This window comes from Anser cygnoides, chromosome 3, assembly GCF_040182565.1.
Source record: "Anser cygnoides isolate HZ-2024a breed goose chromosome 3, Taihu_goose_T2T_genome, whole genome shotgun sequence".
Taxonomy (NCBI): Eukaryota; Metazoa; Chordata; class Aves; order Anseriformes; family Anatidae; genus Anser; species Anser cygnoides.
This window is the reverse complement of record NC_089875.1, coordinates 64,769,413-64,794,955: the sequence shown is the minus strand read 5'-3', so window position 1 is coordinate 64,794,955 and position 25,543 is coordinate 64,769,413. Positions and strand designations below refer to the sequence as shown.

Genomic DNA, 25,543 nt, shown 5'->3' with positions numbered 1-25,543 from the left:
ATTGGCCAGAATGAGAAGTTCATGTCATAGGACTGAGGATGCTGTAAGGAATATTGAGAAAATGAATGTGAGGTGTTGTGGTGCAGGTTTCCTCAGAAGAGACTTACTCGCTTGCAAGTACAGTACAGAGAAACTGGAGCACCCAGAGTACATGTAATCCTCTAGCCACATCCCATCCAGTTCATGAAAGAAACATGGGATACGAGATTGACCCCCCTGAGGGTAAGTAATGGCACTGAATGTGAGGGCTCACTGCAGCGTGCACAAACATGCTGCAGAGCAGTTGGTGCAGAGAAGATGGGCACCACCACCATCAGCAGATCCCAGCTGTTCTGGCAGGTGTGCTCTGGGTGAGACTACATGGTGTCCCCTCTGGGAACCGGGTGCAAGACTGAAAGGATATGCTTCTGATTAGAGAGAGATACCATGCTTTTCAAAGATGGACAGCTTTGCATACAGCCAGCAGTAGGACACCTGGAAGATTTTAAAAGCATGTACAGAGGTGCATAGCAAGTTTAAGCACTTGAGTAACTTGGCAGCATTTTCAGATCACAGGTCTGGATTCCACTGTATTAATTCAACATAAACCCTGCCTTAGGAATCTGAGTTCTGTACTGAATGTAGTCCTGCACATTTTATCATCCTCCCTGCAAAAAAAAAATCCTAGGTTTGTAACAGGGCAATTTTCAAACTCATGATGTACGGGGGTTACAATTCTATTTAGAAATATAATATCGCTATTTCCTGTAGAGGGGATGAATCTAGATGATCTTCTACCACACAACATAAATAAATAACCGGATTTTATCAATCATAAGGTTGACTGTATGATAAGGTTATAGTTATGTGACTCATCCTACAACATCCAAGTAAAACATACCTTCCTTGTAATAGGAACAGTCCTAAGATTAATTTTCCTATACTTTTAGTGCTCAGGCACTGGACATCAGCTGAGCCACAGTGATTGACAGTGTAACACAGAATGAAATGCATTAGCCCATATTTCTCCTAAATGTCACATGGGTCACAGAGCATGAAAAGGTTCTGTTGCTCAGTAGCTAATTAACCCCCAATTAGTTAGTTCTGTCCCTGAATCTTCCTAATGCAGCCATATCAGTAAAACACAAACAGAATCAAATATCACAAAGATTTTGCACTAACAAGTAGAAGTGAAGAGCAGGATGTGGACAAATCTTTGCAAACAGAATTAAATTATCTCTCAAGAGAGAGCAGAAAGGGAAAGACCCCTCAAAGTTAACATAAATGAAAGATTTTAATATGATTATGGGACACGCCAAATGAAATTTGATAGCTTGCTACATGATTTCTAGAGAGAGAAGCAGTCTGAGAGAAAAAAAGGTCAAATAGTTTGTATTCACCACTATTATTCTCCCATTTCCTCTGAGCTTCCAATTTTCCAGTCATACATATGTGCTATAGAACAGATGATTTGAAGCACTGGAGAGGAAGTGTTATTTTCAAATCCACTTTCTGACAAACACCTTTCAACCCCATATTTCACAGACACTGAGAGAAAGTAAAATGAAATGATAATGGATAGGAGGTGGTCCTGAGAACCCTAAATCAAACAGGACAGACAGCTGGATGATTCAGGTCATTAATATCTTTGAGGAAAAAAAAACAACACAACAATCTCTTATTAAGTATAGGTCTATTGGCAAGATCAGTCTAGCTAAAAAAAATAATAACATCAAATGAATATCATTTGGAAATGTACAGCTTTTTAACTACAAGACAGGATATAATCAACTAAAGAATCTCTTCTCTCCCCCCCCCACACTTTTTTTTTTTTACCTGATAGGAGCACCTTTGGCCTGTGCTGGTCTCAAGAGTACGGTTATTGTAGTAGCAGTTTCATTGAGAGATGCGTCAACTCCTTCATAGTCTGGTAAAGTGGGAGCTGATTAATGTTGAGTGGAAGGAAAAAAAAAAAAGAGAAAAATCAGTAAAAACATTTTGAATTTTCATGAGATTGTGGCTGTTCACAGTATAGTACAAAGCCATGATCTTCATCAGCTACTTGAGTCTTTTTTAATGATTTGGGTCAAGTACAATCTTTTATTACAGAATAAATGGGACTTCACCAACAACTGATAATTCCATCCCTACCTGCTCCCCCTCAAGTCATCATACCTATCAAGTTAAACAGGTTTATTCAAGGAGGACAGAGAGGAGGACGTGACTGCCAAGAGACCCTAAGACTACAAAATCCCATTTTGTTCTCCCTCTTTCTATCTTTCAAAGAAGTATATTCACCACTTCTACCACCTCTCTTCTTCCTCCTCCAACAATTTAGGAATGTTTCACGTTTCCTCTTAAATGACATGGGAGACCAAGCTGATAACAACTATACTGCAGGAAAATCAGTCTTAGGCAGATATGCATCTGTGGACACTGGATGGGTGAGTCTATTCCCATGCCCATTTCTTCTTCCATTTCTAACAATCGATAGCCAATCTGTTCATGAATCAGTTTCTGAGCCACTGCAAATTTCACTCCAGTGTATTAAGAAAAAAAACATGAACAAAACCAAAGTAGAAACTAGAAACAGTTCAACATCCGATTCATTAATGGGCTGGCTGTTCAGCTTTCATCGAAACAATATTTGTTGTGCATTGGGTGGCTGTTGTAGCTGTTCACTTCAGCGGTGAAACTTTTGTCTGCTATCGCAAGCCTGTCACAACCCTGACTGGTAACTGTGCTGTTCACATCTGCTCTAGTGCAAGGAAAGAAACGGGATTTTTGGTGATTCAGAAAATAACAGATTTCCATTAAATACTATTCTTTAACGATCTTGAAAACTATCTGCTTTTTTTTTTTTTTAAGTATGTGGATGCATCTTTATAACATGGTTAATGATACCTGTGTGTTTCAAAATGAATTGTCACTAAAAAGATGTTTCCTAGCAGGATGCCAATCATTTAAGTCATAATAATTTTAAGATAATATATTAATAGATAGAAGAGCAATTAAAGATTAAAAGCCATGCTTCATTAGTCTCAGATCCTAGATGCACAACAAAATTGCTCTTATTCAGAAAATATTATTGTTTTATAGAAATAATGTTCACTGAATGCTCATTTATAAATTACTATTTACAGCATGTTCACTACGATCATGAAATCACTTGTAAGTGGTTGAAAGGAATCATTTCACCCCTCATTTAAGTAAAGCTAGCATTTCCTGAAACATATGCATTACTTCATAAAATTTATCAGTTATTCTGAGTGAAATCAGACAACAGTTCAGTATAAAGCAAAATCAAAAAAAAAAACAAAACACCAAAAAACAGAACAACAACAAAAACAGGCTGAAATTCAGATACAAAGGGTATCATATACATCCTTTTAGCTTTCTTACTATTAACCAATGTTTTACTATAACTAACTCAGACCCATATTGTGTTCTGGATAGAGTTCCTAAAATTTCTGAATGGAAAGAGAGGACAAATCTAAAGAACCCTGAATACATTATAATCCTTTGAGATGTTATTTCTCAAAACAGTAAGATGGCTGGGACACAGGCATGCTAGCAAGATACTACATTGTTACCCCCCACCCTCCCACACACCCCGTTCAGACAAGTATGTACTCGCTACGTGCCCATTATCCCTGAAAGTTTATGATCTGGAATCCGTTATAAAGAAACACAAAGACCTTAAAAGAATCTGAGTAAAATATCAGACTGCAAAACAACCTACTAGCTAGATGAACAAAACATGTAATTTGTTTTTGTTTGTTTGTTTGCTTTTTGTTTTTGGAAGGGGCTGAGGAATGAGGAAAGCTAGTACTTATGTTCTGGGATGGAATTCAACAAATTGTTTCAGTTAACTAAAAATACAGCATTTTAAGTTGCTACAGATTTCAAGGAGCTCTGCGCCTTGAATTTTCTCACATTTTGATTCATGTGCATGCTTTTGGAAACTGGGTGAGGAGACTAGGTGAGTAGTTTGCCATAGAAATGGTAGATGCATTTCAATACATTATTAATCTCCCTTTACAGGAGGATTTAAGTTTCATTATGGCAGATAATAAGGGAAATAGCCTGCTTTGTACTGCTTACATTTCTAAATGACTAGCTTCTTTGCTATCTGCCAAGCTCTGAAGTCATCAAACCATAAAATCAACAGTCTCTCTAGATATAGCATTGACTCATTTTCTGCTATCAACTGCATAAGCTAACTTATGTTTTGAGAATTATATTAAAATTTAAGGATATAAAAATATTAAAGCATTCCACTTGACATTACTTTTTTTCTAAAGTTTTCAGTCTGTTATTAAGATGAATAGTGTCAATCAGCACATTGCAGTAAGTGAATAATAAAGATATGAGGAAGTAGAACTACACAAAGCTGGCAGAAGAAATTCACACTTTCTGCTATCTCCCCAGTTCTGTTACAGCCATGTGTTGCTAAGTGGTGTCACCTTGAGTAAGTCAATTTTCTGCATCTGACTTTACTAATCTGCAAAACAAATATAGTACTTAGTAACTAATGGTGTGCTGTAAGGCTTCATTAGCTAAAGTTTGTAAAGCACTTCAGATTCTTTACATGAAAGTAAAATATTACACAAAACCAAACATTTGATAACTACAGGTGTGCAATTTCCCTGAACTTGTGCTACTGTTTGGAAAATACACTCAAAAGCATTTTCAGTAATGTTAAGGTTACTTTCAGAATATGATAGGAATGTTTTGTTGGTTTTTGCTTTCTTTTACATTTCCTGACTATCCAAGTCTCGAAAAAAAAAACAACCAACCAACTTGTAAAACCAGTAAACATTTCCCCCCTGCCCCATTTTTTTTTTTTTTTACCTGAAATGTTGGTTGTTACATTGATTGTGGTTGCTGGTCCAAACCCCTTAACAGTACTCGCACGTATAAAGAACTGATAAGTAGTCCCAGGATGCAAGTGTGAAAAGATGTGGTGCGTGCTGTTCCACAGCTTTGACACAGTTTGTGGAGGTCCTGCAACTGCAACTGCAGGATCAAATGACCGTATACTGCTGTAGCTGACCTGTGAAAAAGATTATTTCTAAAGTTTTGTTACAGTTTTCAGCACAAAGGGATTAAGTTAGCTAGACAGAAAGGAAACAGAGGTTGTATGTTCATCTAGTTATTTTGGGGATATCATGAGTACTTGATATTGTACAGTCTGCTTCAGTTGAAAGGGTATACATATGTCCTTCATCTCTCTTCTCGTTCTTTATGATTATAGTTCATGTATGGAAAATTTCAGTGTTACATTTAAGTTAGGACATTCCCACCACCTTTTCTATCTACACCAGAACCCCTTATTTTTCACTTTCTGTAATACATGACCTGTCCTCTTCTAATAGTAATAATATTTAAACACTTTCCAAAAAAAAAAGCATTGATACTAGTTTTGGCTTGGATGGAGTTAATTTTCTTCTTAGTAGCTCGTACAGTACTATGGTTTGGATTTGTGACCAGAACAGCGTTGATAACACACCCATGTTTTAGTGGCTGCTGAGCAGTGCTCGCACAGCATTGAGGCCCTCTCTGCTTCTCCCACAGCCCCCCAAGTGAGGGGCTGGGAGCAGACAAGAGGTGGGGAGGGGACACAGACAAGACATCTGACCCCAATTGACCAAAGGGATATTTTCTACCAGATGACATCATGCTCAGCGATAAAAGCTGGGGAAAAGAAAGGGGGGGGGCATTCAGAGTGATGATATTTGTCTTCCCAAGAAACAGTCCCATGTGATTAGCCCTGCTACCCTAGGAATGTCTGAACACTTGCCTGCTGATGGAAAATAGTCAATGAATTCCTTGTTTTTCTTTGCTTGTGTGTGCAGTTTTACTTCATCTGGTAAATTGCCTTTATCTCAACCCACCAGTTTTCTCACTTTTACCTTTCTGATTCTCTCCTCCATCCCACTTGGGCAGAGTGAGCAAGCGGATGGGTGGGGATTGGCAGCCCATAGGGATTAATCCACAACAATTACTCAAGGGGTTTTCTTTGGCTAGTAGGTTTACCTTGCTCCTGTAAATCATTACTACACAAAATTATAACCTCTGTTCCTTTAAGAAAGGAGTGATGGAGAGGATGGTGATCATTCCTCAGATTGGTTCATTTTTAGAAATGCTTCCTGCCAATTTCCTGTGGAGGCCACCAGAAGGCTTACGTATTAAATACACTCAAAATATACATGCAGGTTTCTCTGAAGGGAGGTACCTAAAGATCTCACCAAAAAAAGGTGGCTCCAAATATTAAAGCCTTCTTACCTTTCATGTAACCTTCTCTTCCAACAAATAAGATTTCACAGGTCATGGCTGTCATGGCTTTGAAAGGATGTAATAATGATACGAGATTTTTAAAATTAGCACCTCCCGTGTGGACTGTAGTATTGTTACATTCACTTGCCAAATTCATTTGACAGGGCCAGCCAGCCAACAATGAATATACATCATGATTATGAATTCTGAACATCCACTCCCTTATTCTCTAATTAAGGTGATATATGAATGAATAGCCTGTCTACAAAGCATAAACATCCACCATCAGCCGCCACTCCTGCCACACTTTCCTAGCCCTCTCCTATGCCTGTAAGTTGTTTAATGATTACCTCATACTGAGTAATGATGCCGTTTGGATCCACGGGTTCCTTCCAGTTGAGGAAGATCTTATCTTCAAAAGGAGTTCCTTTTACCGACTTGGCAGGTATAGGGCCTGGCACTACAAACAAAATAAAACGTTTAAAAATAGGAAATTCAAGAGACAGGCAAATTAAAGAGATGGTGTACATCCTATTAAAAACAAAAGGGAGCACAGGTCTACTTTTATTAGCATTCATTCACATGCAAAAGACAGTGGTAGAGAGTATAAAAAAGCACTTCAAAGTCTATTTTGTCACAGTGCAAAGAGAGCATGAAGTTGAAATGTTATCCCCACGTATGGTTTTCAGAACTTAATGCAAAGTCAAATTCTCTTGTAGTATAGCCAGGGGAAGCAGTTCAGGCTAGATTATGACTTTAGGTGTTCAGGGAACTCTGTAATACACATATCTTAGGACAAGGACTACATGGTTTTAAAATCCTTTTAAAAAGAAAAAATCAAAGGCAAGGAAAACCCTATGATATACAGCATCTTGCAAATGAGAGAAACGCTTACAAAATAGTTTTCAGTCACCCCTTCTTATGATTTGTTGTCTTAAAAGAGGGCTGGGCATGGTAAAACACAGCAGCTCAGCTGCCCCTTCTTTCAACTGCTACAGCGTTCCTGCTGCTGAAGGATCAAAACTGCTTACTTCAAATCTTTCAAATAAAAGACATTTTCAAAGCTTTGAACTGAACTGCACTAAGATGACCCTACTTTCTTATTTTAAATGGAACCAATATCCTTGGTGTAATAAAAAGTCTGAAGTGTCATCTCCGGCCTCTTTGCCCGAGTGATTCTCACAGTGCTTGGTAATCCCATCAACGCCAGGTGGGAGCGCTTAGTTATCTCCCGTTTCAGCTTACAAGGTATTTTTGCCTACACATACAGCTCCTTTTTAACCACAGCAGCTCACCTGGATTTGAAAGTGTGCACACTGAAGGAAGGACTTGAGGATAAGAGAGTGCCTGAAGAAACCCTAAAAACCAAAGAAACACCCTCCCCACCAAAAAGTCAAAGTTGCCCAAATTTTCAATCTTTCATGTTAAAATGTTACTTCTATTGAAACATATTGACATAGATTTCTCTCCCCTTCTTAATTAGCCTATCTTTTTCAGGGCAACATTCAGTGAGCTTCAGACATGACATTTCCTGGGTATTAATTTTCAAAGCCTACCAAAGTTTTACAGAGAGTAAATATAAATCAAAAATCACTGGATCAAAGGAAGCACAAGGCACTATGCTAGCAGCACCAAGGAGTGTGTGGTGTGTCCCAATAATAGGATTTATTTCAGTCGACATGGAAGTTATAAATGATGATCTGACCCTTGGTACAAGCAACATCATTTAGTACATTAATAATAAATTCATGGAGTCAAAGAAGCCAGCAGTAAACAGATGAGAGCTTCACAGAAACTGTTCACCCATCTGTCAAGCAAAGGCTTAGGAGAAGTTAACTAAAATCATACGCTGCTGTTTTGCTTCAGTGTACCGACACAGACTGGGGAGTGGATAAAGGCTGATATGCCATGACAGCCCCTTTGCGCTCTTTGTGGCATTCACAGATTTGCTGTAGGCAGCGCTTTGTTTTTCACAGGAATGCTCTACTGTTTTTCTTCTCTACATCTGAAATGAGGTATGAATACTCTGATGCACACATTTTCCCTGGAAGATGTGCACATGTGTCTGCATGCACACATCTGTTTGAGAGAGACCATACAAACGCACTAGGGCATACGGACAAAATATGAAAATTGACATTAAAGCATATTAAAGCGTATGAGATAAAAAGAAAACAGACACAATTGCTCAAAACCCTGCAAAATATTTTCTGTGTGGTGCTTTTAAAGAATATGCTTCGTATTCAGATGAAACTGGGTGCAGGGTTCCAAGTTTCAGGTTTGATTAAAGCCTCCTACATTTCTGTTTAAACAGCCAAGTGGGAGAAACCTCTGGGCTCATCACATCGCATGACCGTGTTTTCTTCTCCTGCACTATAAAATTCTTTGCTTGTGGCAGCAGCAATGTTAAACTGACTGGAACTACATGATCCCACTTAGTTTCATGCTTCTCTTCCCACTGGCGTTAGAAGGGCATGAGAATAGAAGCTAGGACAGTGATGAGCAGCTTGCTGGGAATCCCAGCAAAAATAAGGTCAGAAAGTAAAGGAAAGCAAGTGTCTAGAAAAAGTCAACAGTAATCTCCACATACCTCACCCAACCCATAAATTCACCAAAAATGAAGCTTGTGATCAACTTAAATTATTTGAGAGCTCAACTGGACTGAAAGCAGAGAAACAAATATAAATTCAAATGCCTACAAAAAGGAATAGGAAGTCAATTTGATTTTGAAGGACACATTTTGGTGGGTCTGAAGCTTTTTCTTCCCTTCCATTTTTCAGTTCAGCCACTGTAAAAATGTATTATTTGCACAGCTTTACCAAAGGGACAAAGGCTAGTGAGGAAGGGGAGAAGCAGAAACAAAATAATTTGCTTAAACAGTGTTTTATCTTGAGCAAGCGCATAGATTCATCCATCAGGTTAGTTGAAATAATGCCTAAACTTCCATGCTTGTGTTTTCATGTGTTTGTATTCAGGTTAGAACTAGTTACAAACAGATTTATTATTATTATTATTTTAAAGAGAAAAAAAAAGAGACAAAAAGAAAAACCAAACCCCACCATCACAAACAAAAGACCAAGAGCAACGTAACCTGTTAGTAACACTGCATTGAAGACCCAAACTGCACGCTTCCATTTGGGCAGCTGTTGCTGCCTCTTCCCTCCAACTCCCAGCAGGACCATAAATACTCAGCTCCCATTCTCCTTTCTAAGTGAGCTCTTGCTCTTCTCCTTGTACTCACAGATAGCTTATACTAAATCAAATCACCCATGACTACTACAAGTGTATATTAAAGTGAAGTACGTCACTTAAGATTCCCTATCAGTGGCTGAATACCTGAATAATTCAAAAAGTGTAAGCAGCAGTTATAGGAGTTGTACTCTGACCTACTGGCCTCTGCACCCTCTCTTTAAAAAGATTCTGATCCTATTGATTTTCTTTCCATCTGCTGACCTTGTGAAGTGTGACCCCACCATCGTTCTGTAAACTTTTTTTTATATGCATTATTATATGTAAAATTTCCAACTAGTCCAGACTTACACTTAGTTGAAGACATGAAATTATTTAGATGGATTAAACCATACAGTTTTCAGAAGAGATTTTCAACTTAAGCCAAAAAAAATATTTTTGCCCTAAGAGAAAGTATACAAATATAAAGCACACATGTACAAGGAACATAAAAAAATTCAAAGGGAATTTCAGCAAGGTTTTATAGGGGAAACATCACAAGCTCTTCTTTCAGGATTTTGATGCATCTCTAGAGCCTGTTTAATGAAGCTATATATTCATATGGTGAATAGCCGATAATCTTTTCTTGTATATATGTGGCATGGTGAACTTTTATAAATGCTACACATAATAAAATTATGAGCCATCAATCTGACATCAGAGCATTTCATTTTAGAGCAATATATTTGCATTAAATTATGTCACAGTCACAAATAAATTGTTATTCACAAATAGTGTCATTTAAACCTCGTTCTACACTAACTTAACAGAGAATTTATATTACAATACATTACTTCTGGAAGAACAATGTACTAACTGACACCAACCCCTATAAAAATGAATTTATACTGCTTCAGTTTTCCTGCTACAAAATAATGAAAGTGCATGTAAACAGAGTATTTTTATTATTATTATACTCTGTGAAAGCCGTGCAGAATATTATTATGCTACACGGTAAAGGATATGTGCAGATATATGCACAGTTATTTTGGGAAAAATTCCTCTGTGATACTCAAAAAGTAAAGTATATCAGCAACAAACTTACAGCCATTCTCAGAAGGCATATGCTCAATTTTCAGGAGATGGTGAAAGCCAATCTCTCCTACTGTTTAAGTGTTACAAGCAATTAAAATGGCCTATCTTTACATTTGCTCTGAGGGAAAAAAAGCTAGGATTTACCATTTTAGCTTTATGCTTTCAACCAGTTCACACCTGCAGTTGCCAGCTCCCGGCCCACATACCTTCCAGATGATATAAAATTACTAACACAACAAATATAAATGCTTACGATCAAGCTAGTCGCTATGCCAACTGGCAGTGGCTCATCAGTCTCAGCTGTAGCAGCACTCGCCGTAGATATGGGCACAGATATCAAATGGGGCTGAATCCATGAGTTTTGGATTTGCTGAACTGTGGGGCTCAGGCTCCGGTGCCCCAGCGCGGTTTGCTGCTTAAAGCTTTTTTGTCCCAAATGCTGACTTCAGTAATCCTCAGTTCTGGGATTTGGAAATGATTGACCATTTTAGGGTAAAAATAACCTTACAAACTGACAAAATGGCAACCGGACAACTTTCTAAAACTAAGCAAATCAATATTCTGACACTGCTTTCAAGTAGCAAGCACGTGGGCTGGCAATGAAGGGCATTTGCAGGCCCACGCGTCACCCCTGTCCCATTGAAGGCAGCTTCAACAGCCACGAATCCTGGCCTGCTTTCAGGCACGATTGTGTCAAAAACACCATTTCAAAAAAGCACCTCGTATTCAGTACCACTTTTTCAGCTATAAAGCTTCTAATATAGCTAGCTAAAGGAAATGGAAGTAGGAAGTTGTTTCAGCCAGTGTAAATAATTGTGTGTTTCAGGGCCAGCTTTTCCTGAGGTATTAATATAAAACCTAGGTTGTATTTCTGGTCTCTGCAATACCTTTAAACAGCTTATTTCATTTGCTGTTTGTTCAGTGGAAGCTTAAAATAAATCTGACTTGAACAGACAATAATTTCAATATTTTTCTTACTTTCTCACCAATCAACTTTTCTGATGTCTTAAATAAAAAGCACTAAAGTGACAAGTGGCTTGTCTTTACACCACCACATTTTTTCCCCTCTCAATTACATGCCATTAGTAGATCCTACCCACTATCTGAAAAAAAATAATTGGGGTTATTTTCACGAGCTAAAGGACCAACAGGTCATCCCAAGCTCCTTTTTCCAATAGCAATAAGTCATTTATATTCAGTTTTGGTATGCTATTGCTGAAGACGTAAAACTTCCTTCCTTATTCGATGATATTCACACTAAATTTGCCACTATGCAGTGGCATAAGGCAATAGTCTCTCTTTCTTGGTCAAGGACTGAGGTCAATACCTTTAGCGAGGGCATTTATGGACAACTTCACATTGAATCTTTTATCTCTTCATTATGAGTTTTGCTTTATTAACTGCAACCATTTGCCATTTTTTTCCCATTAAGATTAGTATGCCACATTCACTTGACACCCATACATGTGTCACTCAGGTAGGCAAGTTACACATTTTGAGACAGTTTGCCATTTCAAGCCATCTTTGCCACCAGCCCTCCGTTCTTAGCTGCATAAGACATACTGCCTGTTCATCTTGCTGCATTACCTTTTTCCCAGGTGTGCTATTTTTGTTACTTTAACTATGTTACAAGCAGAGTTTTATATCCATGTTCTTCCAAAGTTCCTTGAAGCATTTTTTGTCTCCTCTGAGCAAAACATATTTTGTCTGTTCTCTTCCACCCCCCACCCTTCCCAGTATTTTCCTGGGGTGTTAGAACAGCTAGAAAAAGCACAAAGGATACAATGCTTCTCTTAGCAAATGTTTTATGTGAAAAAAACAATAGGGGAATAGATATTGTATATGTATGTGTTTGTGTGTGTGTTTCTAAAGGCAACTTACAGCCTACTATCAAATACAGAAAAATACTAGATAGTAACGATTCCAACTATAAAATCCTCCCTCTTGTACTTGGTGGAACATATTTCCTCTTCACACATTTAGCCAGTATACGAGGTACTTTGCTTTTACTTTTATCTTTGTCCTGTCACTGTAACATTTTTCTGTTCCTCTGGTGTTTCCCAGAGGGGGGCGCCACCTGGGATTTTCCCAGGAGCATGAGTAATGGTAGAGGTGGGCACTGGGTGACTTGACCCTGCACTGTAGCTCTAGGTATCTCCAAAGAGCTGAACGAGCCATACTCTGCAAAAGGTCAGCAAGCCTCACTTATGTCCAGTGAGTGAGTCCTTTGACTGAGACCAAAGCTTTGGCACATTTTAAGCCCCCAAATGAGTACTTATCCTATTACAAGTGAGCTTTTTCAATGAGTTGTTCGCTTGCTGTTAGCTGACACACTCCCTCACTAATTACAAAATCACCATCAGATACTTTGAGTTTCATTATTTGTTTTCTCTATAGAGAAAGTTCTCTCTCTGAGCTATTGTCACTGTTCTTGTTAATCCACTGCCTTTTGCATCTGTTCCCAATTAAAAATTAAGGAAACATTTATCTGTGTCAATTCCATCCCCTGTTCTTCAAAAGGGCTCCTCTGAGTTCGCAGCGCCCTTGTCATGCAGCTCCAAGAATGTGTGCACTGCTGATTCATGCAAAGTGATAAATTCACTGCTGTTTTTTGTACTTCGTTCAAAATCCAAAACATCTTTGCCCAGCACGTATGCATCCCCAGATTGTGTGAGCCTTCCTCTTTTCCCTTTTTCAAGGCCTTCAAACACAGTCCATCCCCACCTACTCAGCAAGAGCTTTGTTCCAAATCTTAGTAATGGTAAGTATGGTCTCTCCCCGTGAAATATGGTACTTCAGCTGTAAATCAGTCACTAATTTCCTTGTTTTCATATTCTTTTGGTATAACTTGTTTAACAGTGCATTGCTAGTGTTCTTTTTTTTTTTTTTTCCCCGTGGAATTTAGCTCCTTGCAAATTGCTATACTTTAAAGATTAATTTTGACAACCCAAACTAAATAGAAATACTTAAACCAACGAGTATTCTGATCCTTCTCTGGTCAGAAAGAGGGCTATTTCAGGCTGTTTGACACTCCTGCTTTTGCTTTCTTCCAGATACTGAATTACAACATATTAAAACCTTCTTCGTCAGTCATGTTTCCAAAGGTTTCTGAAGCAGAGCTTCTGAAACTCACTCCACTTTTCCACTAATCATTTCCTGAGCTAATTCTGCCTATTACAATAAGTAGCTCAGTTATTGCTCAGTGCTCTAGATGGTCTGCTTCTGGAACCCCCAAAGCCAACTGCCCAGCATTATGTACATACAAACCTTTGTGATACAAAACCAGAGATGCTCCCTGTCTCACAGCAGAGACCCATCGACGTCTGATCTCCTCTGAATTTAGGGAATCATGGATTTTAAAAAACGTTTAAAGCTCCTGAGAGAACTGAAGAGGTGAGATGACAGAAGAAGAGAGACGAATGGTAAAATTGGCGGGGGGGGGGGGGGGGAGTGTGAAGGCATGCAGAGGGATGTAAGCATGAGGAAAATGGTCACAGCAACAGAAGATGAAGGCAAAATGGGAAAGAGGAGAGAGGAGAAGGAGAGAGGAAAATGTGTAGGTATCTCTAACTCCAACAGTCTACAAAGTTTTTACTTGATTAGCAGATCCTTGTAAGAAACAACTGCATTGAAGAGAATACCACACTACAGAAAAGCTAACGAAGTTAATTATGCGTTATCATCTGAACTTTTCAAAGTTTCTATTTACAAAATGTACATTAAGTACATAGTTTGAGATAACCGTGTCATCAATGGCTATTTCTAATTAATATTATTTCCAAATCATAGAAAAATACTGTGATTCCTCCATTTTCTTTTTATAAATAAATCAGTGTTAATGCCCCCACAATGTAACTAACATTACACTGACTCTACAAAACCTGCAAAAGTCATGATGACAATGAGGCTATTTCTGAGTCTAAGTGAAATATGTAGGGCACAGAACCATGCATCTTACTGTAGATCTCATTCTCCTAGTTGGAATCCTGCTTTAGGGAGCAAACTGTCTTTTAACAGAGTTTAGATGGATACCTGATCACTTTGACATTGAACTGAACTCACACCACACACATGTGCAGCCAACCACAGAAATTGGTTTACTACTGCTATGGGAGCTCAAGGAACCACACATGAGGGAGTACAGCTCTGATCCTCTGAGATGGCTAAAAGCCCTCAGGACTGCACCTTGCTTGCATGCCATGTATTTTGAAGTATGTGACAGAATGGACATATACTTTCAAGTTAGTCAATAGCACACAATTAAAAATGTGCATTTTATTCCCAACAGTATACAATCATAGAAGCATTTAGGTTGGAAAAGACCTAAGGACTCTAAGATGATCAAGTCCAACCACTTCCCTGGGCAGCCTGTTCCAATTCCTCACAACCTTTTCAGTGAAGAAGTGTCCCCTAATTTCCAACCTGAACCTCCCCTGGAGCAACTTGAGGCCATTCCCTCCAGTCCTATCACTAGTTATCTGTGAGAAGAGGCTGACCCCCAGCTCCCCACATCCTTCCTTTCAGGCAGTCGTAGAGAGCAATGAGGTCTCCCCTGAGCCCCCTCTTCTCCAGACTAAACAACCCCAGTTCCCTCAGCTGCTCCTCACAGGACTTTTGTTCCAGGCCCTTCACCAGCTTCGTAGCCCTTCTCTGGACATGTTCCAGGGCCTCGATGTCCCTCTTGTACTGAGGGACCCAAAGCTGAACACAGTAGTCCAGGTGCGGCCTCATCAGAGCTGAGTACAGGTCAGTATCACTGACTTGGCCTCACAAGAGGCTATTTTCAGGTCACAAGCACTACCATTACCAGTGTGTCTAAATACAGCTACCTTTTAAAATACATTAATCTTTCCCTGAAAACAACATCTGCTTGAAATAGTGTACCTTAGCAACTTCTGATCCCTGAGTGAATTTTCCTCTATACCAGGGTACCTAGGACACCAAAGCTAAGTTTAAAGAAGGTCACTGACAGCATGCTGGCATGCTAGTCCAAAAACCTGCCTAATGTGTATCATTTTCCATGAGCAACCCACAACAAACACAGAAGACAAAGTACATGCACGTGACTCTGCTCTTCACAAGCACTGCTGCAATGACCAGCCACCACCATCACTGCACACCTAACTAGATAAAGGCTATCAGAAACCATAATCCTTCTTGGAAATGCAGTTAAAAAGAAAGAGAAAGCCATTTTCCATGGACATAGTAATATTACTACTACTTTTTTTTCAGGAAAATAGCAACCATAAATATCCATAATGTAAGTCCATATACAGAAATAATTCATCATGACTTATATTTATAATTAACTTAAAAAAAAAAAAAAAGTAATGCTAAAATTTGAATTGCATGAAACATTCTAATTCTGGCCATGTCAATAAATCTTTACATGATGCATCTATTCCTCTATAGCTCTCTACAGATCCTCATATTCTGACTATTTAATCAGCCGTTCTCCCTTCTTTATTGCAACAGTAAACATATTCCTCTTCCACTTCTTACAAAATTGAAAATATATGGCAAAAAAATGCTACCAGATTCTAATCTTGATTGCTATCCATATGTATAGCTATACACGCTCCTTTATTTTACAGGCAAGGAAACACACTCTACTTTTTTCAATTTTATGTTTTTATGTAGCTACAGTCTTATATTATCCCAACTACTTTTTGTTATTGTTACCTATGGTGCTATCTATTTTCATTTTGTTGTTGTCAATATTTTAATGAAGTCTAAACATAAGAAAAGGAAACTAAAATTGTTCTTCATTTCCACAGCTGTAACCTTATTAGAGAAAATACCTACTTTTATTTTAATTTCTTTCATACCAAGATTCATAGCCTAATCATTGAATGTCACCATCATCATCTACGTCTATTTTTTATTTCTCTCCAACTACATTAAGTTAAACTGCCTTGTCAATGAAATTTCACCCATAGCATTTTAAAAGAGGAGTTGTCAAAATATTACTTTACTCTGCTGGGTGTTTTTAAACAGTTAACAGATACTATATACTGAAACCTTGAATATACACAAGTTATTGCTTAAATATGTTTGCTGATGAGGTTTTAAATCTTGAATAGTCTTAAAGCACGGAACTGAATATTTAAATATCATTTACAGATTAACTTGATTTTCAAATACCACGCCAAAAATATCATGAGGAAGCCTTCACCTAATACCACCATGTGATTCTTGTCACCTGCGTGAACACATTTTTACAATGACTAGGAAACTACCTTCCTTTTTCTTGCAAGTGAGATATTCAGTATGACTTGAGCTACAGGGACAGTTTGGGCTATATATGCAGGGTGACATTTATAGTATTTTTAAAGCTATTGTTTGAGGCCTAATTAATACATTAATAGAACAGAACTTCCATCCTTCGAAGCACATATTGTAACACACAGTCATTTCCTTCCACCTGTCTGGACTGGACTTGGATATAATTTGTGTAATAGCATTTATACCTACCGTCTTCATCTGTCTGGATAATGGTCTCCTCGCTTTCTTTCCTCCCTTCCGGGTTGGTTAAGATCATTTTGAGGCTGACATTCGTGTATGGAGGCAGGTGATCCACAACATGCTGTGGTGCTTTGGGGTCCATGTCCAAGCAGTCTGCCTTGCTCTCATTGCGTCCACAGAAGTAGTGGTAGCATATAGTGACATTGAAAGTGTGGCAACGAGTGATATTGTAGCCCAGAGATTCCCAATCCACAGCAATGTGTCTGGCCTGAATCTCAGCAATCTTCAAAGTTTTGGGTGTTCTCATGGGTTCTAGAAAACAATAAAGCAAAGAAAAATGCTGTTAATGTTCTTCATCCTTGCACAGAACTGTAAGATATAGATGACAGCTATACGGAAGTGAAAACAGAGGATGTACCTAGCACACACAGACATATTACTGGAAGAAGTATCATCCTTTGTACAGGTACCCTGAAGGGAAAAAACTGCCATGGCCTCCCTGTTTTTTATTTTATTCTTCTTCTGTCTCTCTCTGTAGGTTTCAATTAGTGATTAAGACTTAGTAACAGTGAGAAAATGTATTGCTAATTAATAGCGTAGCAATTCAAAGCAATTGAGAATACAGACAGCAGATGCAAGAAGATTGACCAAAAGGCCACCCAGCTGTCACCACTGGCTTACCTTCTTGATATCCCTTCCTTTTTTTTTATTATTATTATTTTTTACCTGAGTAAATTAGATAATACATCACAGTGGGGTAAAGAGTCAACAGTCACTACACTATGATTTATCATGCCACCAGGCAATGCTATGTACTAATTATACTAATCATCTTACTAAGCCAGCAGTTACAAAAATGATGCAGATATTAATTAATGTTTATTATTTTGGTAATGAGGCTACTCATTCAAGCAAAAGCCCTGAGAAATATTGCAAAAGTGCTTCTGGATATTCCCATTGTATCCCGCTTCTTTCAGACCCCCAAAACTTTGCCTGGCCACTGCTCTAAACTGATAATCTCTGAACTGTGACCTAAGCTCACCTGCTCTCCCCATGTGCGTGTCCACCAGCAGAGGATGTGATACTCCCCAAGCTGTCATCAATCTTTCATCATCTCTCTAGCGTATTCATTTCTCATGCAAGACTAACTTTTATCATTGAACTTAATTAAAATGATTACACAATGAAAATCATGACCATGACTATATATACGCTAGAGTTTCACTAGAAATACACCAAAGGGATCTTTATACCCTGCTAATACATACTTCTTCACCAGAGAAAATAGAGCCTGCTGTAGGTACAGCTGTAGCCTTGCGTCCTTGTTGGTGTAAGGTCAAAAGAGTTGAGATCATCCAAGGAAGTGAAAAACGGCATTTCTCTTTCTGGGCCTAACTGTCCTGTGTAACTTGCATTTATGAAATGAGAGTCCCAACCAGCGTACCAGCCAGCCAAAAGCACAGATGGTATATTGAAATAAGGAAATGTCAATCAGTGTAATCTATTCAGCATGCAGTTTGCAAGACAAACTGCAAACATTTAGTTTCAAGCACCAAAACAACCAAATTCTACATATTACAAAGGTATTTCTAGAAACATGATGAGTGTTAAGGATTAAAAATTGTGCCTATTTGTTTCCATGATCTATCCTTCCCTTTCTGGGTTTTGGACATGTTCCCTTTGCCCAGAATTACTGATTTATCATATATATATGGTGAAACACACAAATGAAAAAACAGACTCCCTGGGCAGTAGCTTTCTAAAAATACTGTATAATGTGACAACAGAGATCTGAAGCTGAACGATACTGTTGAAAAGGTCCTTTAGAGATAAGAGATTTGAAGAGAAGGAGATAAAAGGGCTTTAATAGAATAAACAATGGCCAGTGCTTTAGCAAGTACAGACAGGTGAGAGGCAGTTGTAAACAAAAAAGGGTAGATCCACTGATGGAGCTGGTAAGAATCTTCAAAGAATCCATATTTCTTTGGCTACCATAAGTACTTAGAAAAAAACAAACTCAGGTGTTGCTTGGGAAAAGTACAATTAAAAAAATAAATAAATAAAATTTAAACATCAGCCTTTTCTCATATAAACAGCAATTAAAAAAAAAGTTATACATTCTGTGATTTAGATAATTTTGCAGTCTAAAAGAGTAAATGTTGTTTTGTATTGTAGGCTTACTTTTCTGTCTAAAATGGATTGCTTCTTGTCATTTTAATTTTTTCCTTTATTATACTAATCCAGGTTGTGCCTCCAACCACCCACAACAGAGGCAGAATTCAAATTTGATTTTAAAGTTTACTGGAACCTCTAAAAGAAGCATAATGTGATACAAGTTGTCTGGTCATGAAGGTTGAAACTATTAGTGTTTGAAGCAGACTTTCAGTAACAGAAAATGTACTACATTTTCATCTTGCTTCCATCCTGGCAAGCCTTAAAACACATTCACACTATGGGGTACAGGACTTTCAAAAAAGAGAAGAAAAAAATAAGAACTTTGTTAATCTTGAAGAAAAAATATTTTACAATTCTATGCAAATTCTACAAATGTGTAACAGTATCAGAGGAGATATTGAAAAGCATCCTTTATTCACCTGTCAAAAACGGAAGAATGAAAGACAGTGTGATCTCACTTTCTCACAACTATTCCCTTCTTTGGCAGAAATTAAACAACTTCTGCAATATTGAGATGGTAATTAAAGTCTGCAGAGTCTCTCAACAGCTTTGGTAAACTCTGCCAAAATTCCCACTGCTCCTAAAATGATGCTTTAAAAACACAATTTTACTCTCGCCTCTGGGCAACATTCATCTCAGGGATCTCTAGAGGTAAAGACCAATTGTTTTAAACTACCACACCACAAAGCCTCCATCTGTAACACCTCACTAGAAAGCAATCTCCCAATAATTATTTTTTCTCAGATAAAACACCATTGAATTTCTGAGCAGGTTTCCGAAAAATCCCAGCATCTCATTAAAAATATTTTTTTTCTAGATAGCGGCAAAAGGAAGTGTTCAACTACCATTTTTTCCTTTCTCCCTTACACTTAAGGGACTCCATCTTCCTGAAATGTTTTCTTAATTGTGAATTAATTTTGATTTACACATTCTTTCTGATCTTTCGATATTTTTTATATACTACTAAACCCAGTAATTCATTTAATCTGTCTTCCCAGTTTTTCCCCACCTTCCCTCTTTCAGCCATAGCTAGAACTTTTATCCAAAATGCCTGGGCATCCAAGTCCTTGACTTCTGCTTTTTCATTGACCTAATTATGCCAAATCAGAACCCTCTGCCAAAGAGGGAAGAAATAAGACTCTCTCAAAATCTATTCATTTCTTAACCTATCAGCCGGAGTTTCAATAATACTAACAATGGCAGAAAGTCCTTAATATTTTCCAAACATTAATTTACCAGTTACCCCCGTGAGACAGGTAAGTGTTGTTAATCTTTTTTCTGCAAGGAGGAAAAGACACAAAAAGGTTAATAGCTTGTTCAAAGCTCCAAGGTGATTTACTGCCAGCGCCAGAAGAAAACTGAGTGGTCCCCATCTCCCAGGTCATCTGTGCTCTGGCCACCAGGCAGCAGTGGCTCAGAGCAGCAGCCCTTCAGAGATTTCATTTACACTTGACTTTCCGGTGCCTATGCAGGAATGTGAACTCTACTGCTGGCTCCTCAGCTCTAGTTCCTTCTTAGAAGAGTTCATGCCGTTTTTCTTAGAACAAGTTTGAAAGCATAACAGTGCCCAGATACTAAGTGAAGACCTAAGCATTAAGCCAAGTTATTTGAAAAGCAATAGTTTGGCTTACTCATTTCCAAGTTAATACTCTGAATCAAGTTCTAACAAGGGGGAGGATTTTTAAAGATTCCTTGATTTTGAGTTTAGAAATTGAAAGAAGCAACACATTTTTACTGTTATTTAATCCTGTTTTTAAAATTAAAATTGGGAAAGGAGTATTCATAATTTATTTTTTTCAAGCCTTTCTCTGCAATAGAAAACACATTTAACACTGAAGGCAGCTCCTTGTGGTGATGGCAGAAAGTATTTTGGCCTCCTGTTGTTGCTAGAAACTCAATATACTGTGACTGTATCAAGCACTTAAACATGAACATCCTGACCAGCAGGGTCACATCCTCCAAAAGAAGCACAGCAACAAGGCATATGGAGGGTTTGATGGTGTCGGGGTGTTGACCTTTAGGTCAGTGAAAATACATAATTCATTCTTCATATGAGAGACTGAAGAAGGAGGGCTTCGATCCCAGTTTTAGCTGCAGACGGTAAAGTACAGTTCTTACTAACTGCCTCGTTATGCCCTTCGGTCTGTATGATTTCCTCCAATAAACCTACCTTGTCCCCCAGAGCCCCTCTCCAGTGGGCGGGCTGCTCCCTGCCAGACCCCCTGCCTGCGGTGGCTGCTTCGACCTCCACGCATCCCCAGCTCTGCCTCCTGCCCTCAGCACCTGAACTCCGTTATCTTCCTCCTCATCACCCTCACCGCACCTCTTGGCAAACAAACGCTACCATTTGCTCTCTGACTCAGATCCATCACCCAGTCTAACTGCTGTTACTCTCAATTAAAAACAGAAGCATCAGAAGAATATTAAAAGAAAAGAAAAAAACAGTAATAAAAGATCTCTACATTTACACAGACTACTAAGTCCTCATTCCTTATCCAGAAACTGCATTAAGTAAAAGAATTACATGGACGTGCCATTCACTTGCAACAATTTATGGATCAAAACGATTTAACCCAACGTTATGGAATAAAATAAAGAACAGCTTTAGTAATTCTCCAAAGGTTAATAATCCAGGGGATAGCTGGCAAAAGAGACAGAACCTGTTGACCCCACACCATCTCTCAACTGCCGGATGATTTAATAAGAAGCTCCAGATAACAGATAAAATGAAATTCAATTTCTTTAGTGCTTGATAAGCAACACGTGATACGACAGGTCAATATCAGAGTCTCTTTGTAGAGATTATCTTCACTTATACAGAAATGGCAGTGAAAACAAAAGCCTTCACAGTTATAGAAGAAACAAGGCGAGAGCATGCATTTCCTCAAAATCAATTTTTAATGATAAAACTTACTACCTGAATTACAAATATCCCATCAAATAAGACTAGGAGAGCATGGTAAGGTCCTTTGCTTTTTCAGCCTTTCATCAGAAAGCCTAAACGTTGATTGCAATGTGCAGTTATCTGCAAGGGGAGGAGGAATTAGGTTTTCCGACCAGCAGGTAGAACACACATTTGTTCGCTTGAAATGGAAAACTATCAGAAAAATTTTAAAGCACAAACACTTCGAATAAAGACAGTGCTTCTTGAACACTGCCATATGCTGTCACCCAGTGCATCCTGCCAGTGTATATAATTTTAACTGGGGTTGGCTTTCTGATTTCCAACCCCATCCCCCCCCTTCAACTATTTCTAGTAAGGCATTACAATGAGGAGCTGACTTCAAAGTTCTACTTTACCTACACTGACTGAAATTCATATCACATTTCAAGAGTGGCTCAGATCACTTCTATTGGTGACACAGAAAGAGAAAACTAAGTGGTAGAATCTCAGGTTTAGGAAGGCAAGATAATGCATAAATTCACACAAGTTTTGAGGGAACTACAAACAGATGTGGGACTTATATCGCATAAAACCTCTGACATACAAAAGCAAATGTATGACAATTAGTAAAGGAGTAGAGTCAATTGGATTTCAGATAGCAACCCTGTACTTTAAAATGCAGTTTCTGACCAAACGTCCTTTAATTATCTTGCCATGAGACTTTAAAATAAAAATGACATAGGAAAAAAAATGTCCTAATTTTTCTGCTAATATTCAGTCCGAACAGCCACTGGAATTCCCCAGACTTTTCTTTATGAGAATATGAGCCTCTCTGTCCTGTGGCTTCTCCTGACCTTTCCAGGAGGGGTCTCTCCTTGGCATGTGGAAAATAAAAAGAGGATTATTCTTAGATGTCACTGTGGCTCCTGCTGCTTCCTCGGTTCACGCAAGGTCATACAAAAACAAAATGTTCCCAAAACTCAAAAAAAATGTTACAGTCCTCCTGCTGTAAAGAATTCTTCTAAAAGGACCACTAATAAGAGCATGTAAGAATGGCACGAGTACACTGGAGAAAGTACGATGACAAAGAAAACAGCTGACAAATATGTTGTAAGAAAACAGTTTCCTCACTTGCTCGTTTCAGATGCATTACTCTCAATTATTACTTTTGTTACCAGTGATCAATGAATAGTGTAGAAAGATTTTATATAAATACTGACTAAGCTCCCTCACATCATAAAATCGGTTGAGATTGCTGTATATAAAAGTGTATCACTTGTTGAACAGGACTGGACTAAAGTTATCATAAATTTCAACACACAACCAGAGTCTCAGCAAGAGAGAACTTCAGCTGTGATCACTTCTGCATTTCTGTGGGTGATCTACTACCTGCTAGCATCCTCTTTGCCTTCACAGTCACTTCACTGTAATCATCTAGTATGTAGACGTGATTTTAAACTCTATCTAAATTCCCTTTATGACCAAGTCAGAAAGAGTTTAAACAAAAAAAAGCAAACAAACAAACAAAACCAACAACACAGGTACAACATAAATCAGCTGACATAACTTACTTATGGACTTTAGAAGGAGAGAATTTGTGCCTCAAAAGCACTCGGTCAGTCTCTCCGCTGACCAAGAAGGCAACCATGACAATTCAGAGGTGGACATCTACAGTTGGTCTGATGACTTGCCCAAAGGCAAGACACAGTGTGTGTAGAAGAAAAGCACTGGGGCTTAGGATCTGACACATCCACATTATACAAATATGTTGCATGGTTTTACTAGCTGTATTTTGTACCCTTGAACTGATTGTCCTCTAGTGGCTGAAGGTACACCACAGAAACTTATTTTCCAGTTCAGTTTCAAAGAAATATGGTTTGCACATTCTGAGACAGCTCTATGATGCAAAACAAAGTGTACTAACTGGAGACAAGCAAGAGATTTCCACCAAAAGCACACTCCTTTAGCAAAGCTAAAGCACTAACATACTGCCGCTCAGTCTCTATTGGAAAAATCTAGGCCATGTTATTTGAAAAGGAGCATCCTATAATTAAATTATGTTATGAACAAACAAAAAAAGAAAACCCTAGGTATGTTGATCTGCCCTAGAATACACATGATGAAAGCCTTGTTTTTCAAGGATCTAATAATCCAAAAGAATGTAGTTCAGACTCACTCCCTAAGGAACATAAATCATACCAAAAATGCCTAAATTACACTGCAAATCTTGCAGGGAATATGGGTATCCTATTGAGGTATGATTATGGATGCCTAACTGATGTGCTTGCCAGAGCACTACCTACAACCATACAGCTTGAAACTAGGTATAGCTCTTGGCAGAATTTAATCTGTCTGAATATGGCTCTAGTGCTGAAGAAAAGGAATAGCCATGTAACTTCTAAAAGCAATGCATGCTTCTTTAGGAGCTTCTACAGAAAACAGAGCTTAAAACAAAGCTGATGTAAGAACATACGTTAAATAACAATATGATGATAATACAAGAAGGCCCAATTTATTCAGACATCCCAAGAATGCCATGCATTTCAGCCTAATTTCCTTGAACAGCTCTTTCTTTTATGACAGAATAGTTTTCATTTCCTTTTCAAGTTTCTTTCCTCTAACTCTGGCAGATTTCTGACCATTTCTAAGTAGAGTTAAAGGCCAGTTTAGAATTAAAGGCAAAATCAATTAACAGCACAGGCCTTACCCTTACCTACTTAATGATACTTCATGAATCGTTTGCTTAGAGCCACAGACTCTTTCATGCTATCTGTGTGCATTCCTAGCCACACCACAAAAAATCATCCACTAATTGGATCAACATAGACTTTTCATTTTTTATTAGAAGAATAACCTATTATCCCAGATACTCCAGTTTGGGAGCATCTGCAATCCCTCATAGCCAGAAAAAAATCCCTCACATTCGGAAACAGGGCATCAGTCCTGTATGCAAGTGCAGGTCAGAAAGTCTAACCAAGGTATTCTTTATTTTATTATTCTCCTCCTCTCCCCTAACTCTTGTTCCATGTCACCAGTTTAGAGGCTTGACATTTGCCAACCAAATCTGAAAATTCAGGCTTTTAATCTTTTTAAACTTAGAAGCATAAAGAAATAGTGAACATCAAAGAAAGGCAATTCAAATGAAGTTGAAAGAAACCGTACAATCTGAGGTAATTTCAGCAGTCAGACAGAAAATGAAAAATTAACAGGTATGCATTTCCGTAATAAAAATAGAAGGAGTTACTGATCATCTCCTCTTTCAGATGTGTAACGTATATAGAATGCAAAATAAATAGGGATGCAAACAAACAAAAAGAACCCATTTTGTGTACATTAGCGTGTCCATCTATTCCTCACATGAAATATGCACCCGGAATAAATAAAACAATAGCATTTACACTGTACTAGCAGTATAGATTTATGTTGTTGCTAACAAAGGTTATAATGCAACTGCATAAAAATCTATGAGATTTTCCCCTTTGCATTTCATCCAGCTAA

General features: G+C 38.2%; 1 protein-coding gene across 4 annotated transcripts in view; it reads right to left on the bottom strand.

The window, feature by feature from the left end:
• The window catches only part of PTPRK (protein tyrosine phosphatase receptor type K), a 421,511-nt gene that overhangs the window by 83,087 nt on the left and 312,881 nt on the right, over positions 1 to 25,543 (bottom strand). For all 4 annotated transcript variants that reach the window (XM_066994303.1, XM_066994304.1, XM_066994305.1 and 1 more), the window contains exons 8-11: positions 16,996 to 17,298; positions 6,609 to 6,718; positions 4,834 to 5,035; positions 1,816 to 1,921 (exon numbers count right to left, since the gene is read on the bottom strand). In XM_066994303.1, coding sequence (XP_066850404.1) covers positions 1,816 to 1,921; positions 4,834 to 5,035; positions 6,609 to 6,718; positions 16,996 to 17,298 — 721 coding nt within the window. The remainder of the gene's footprint in view (positions 1 to 1,815; positions 1,922 to 4,833; positions 5,036 to 6,608; positions 6,719 to 16,995; positions 17,299 to 25,543) is intronic.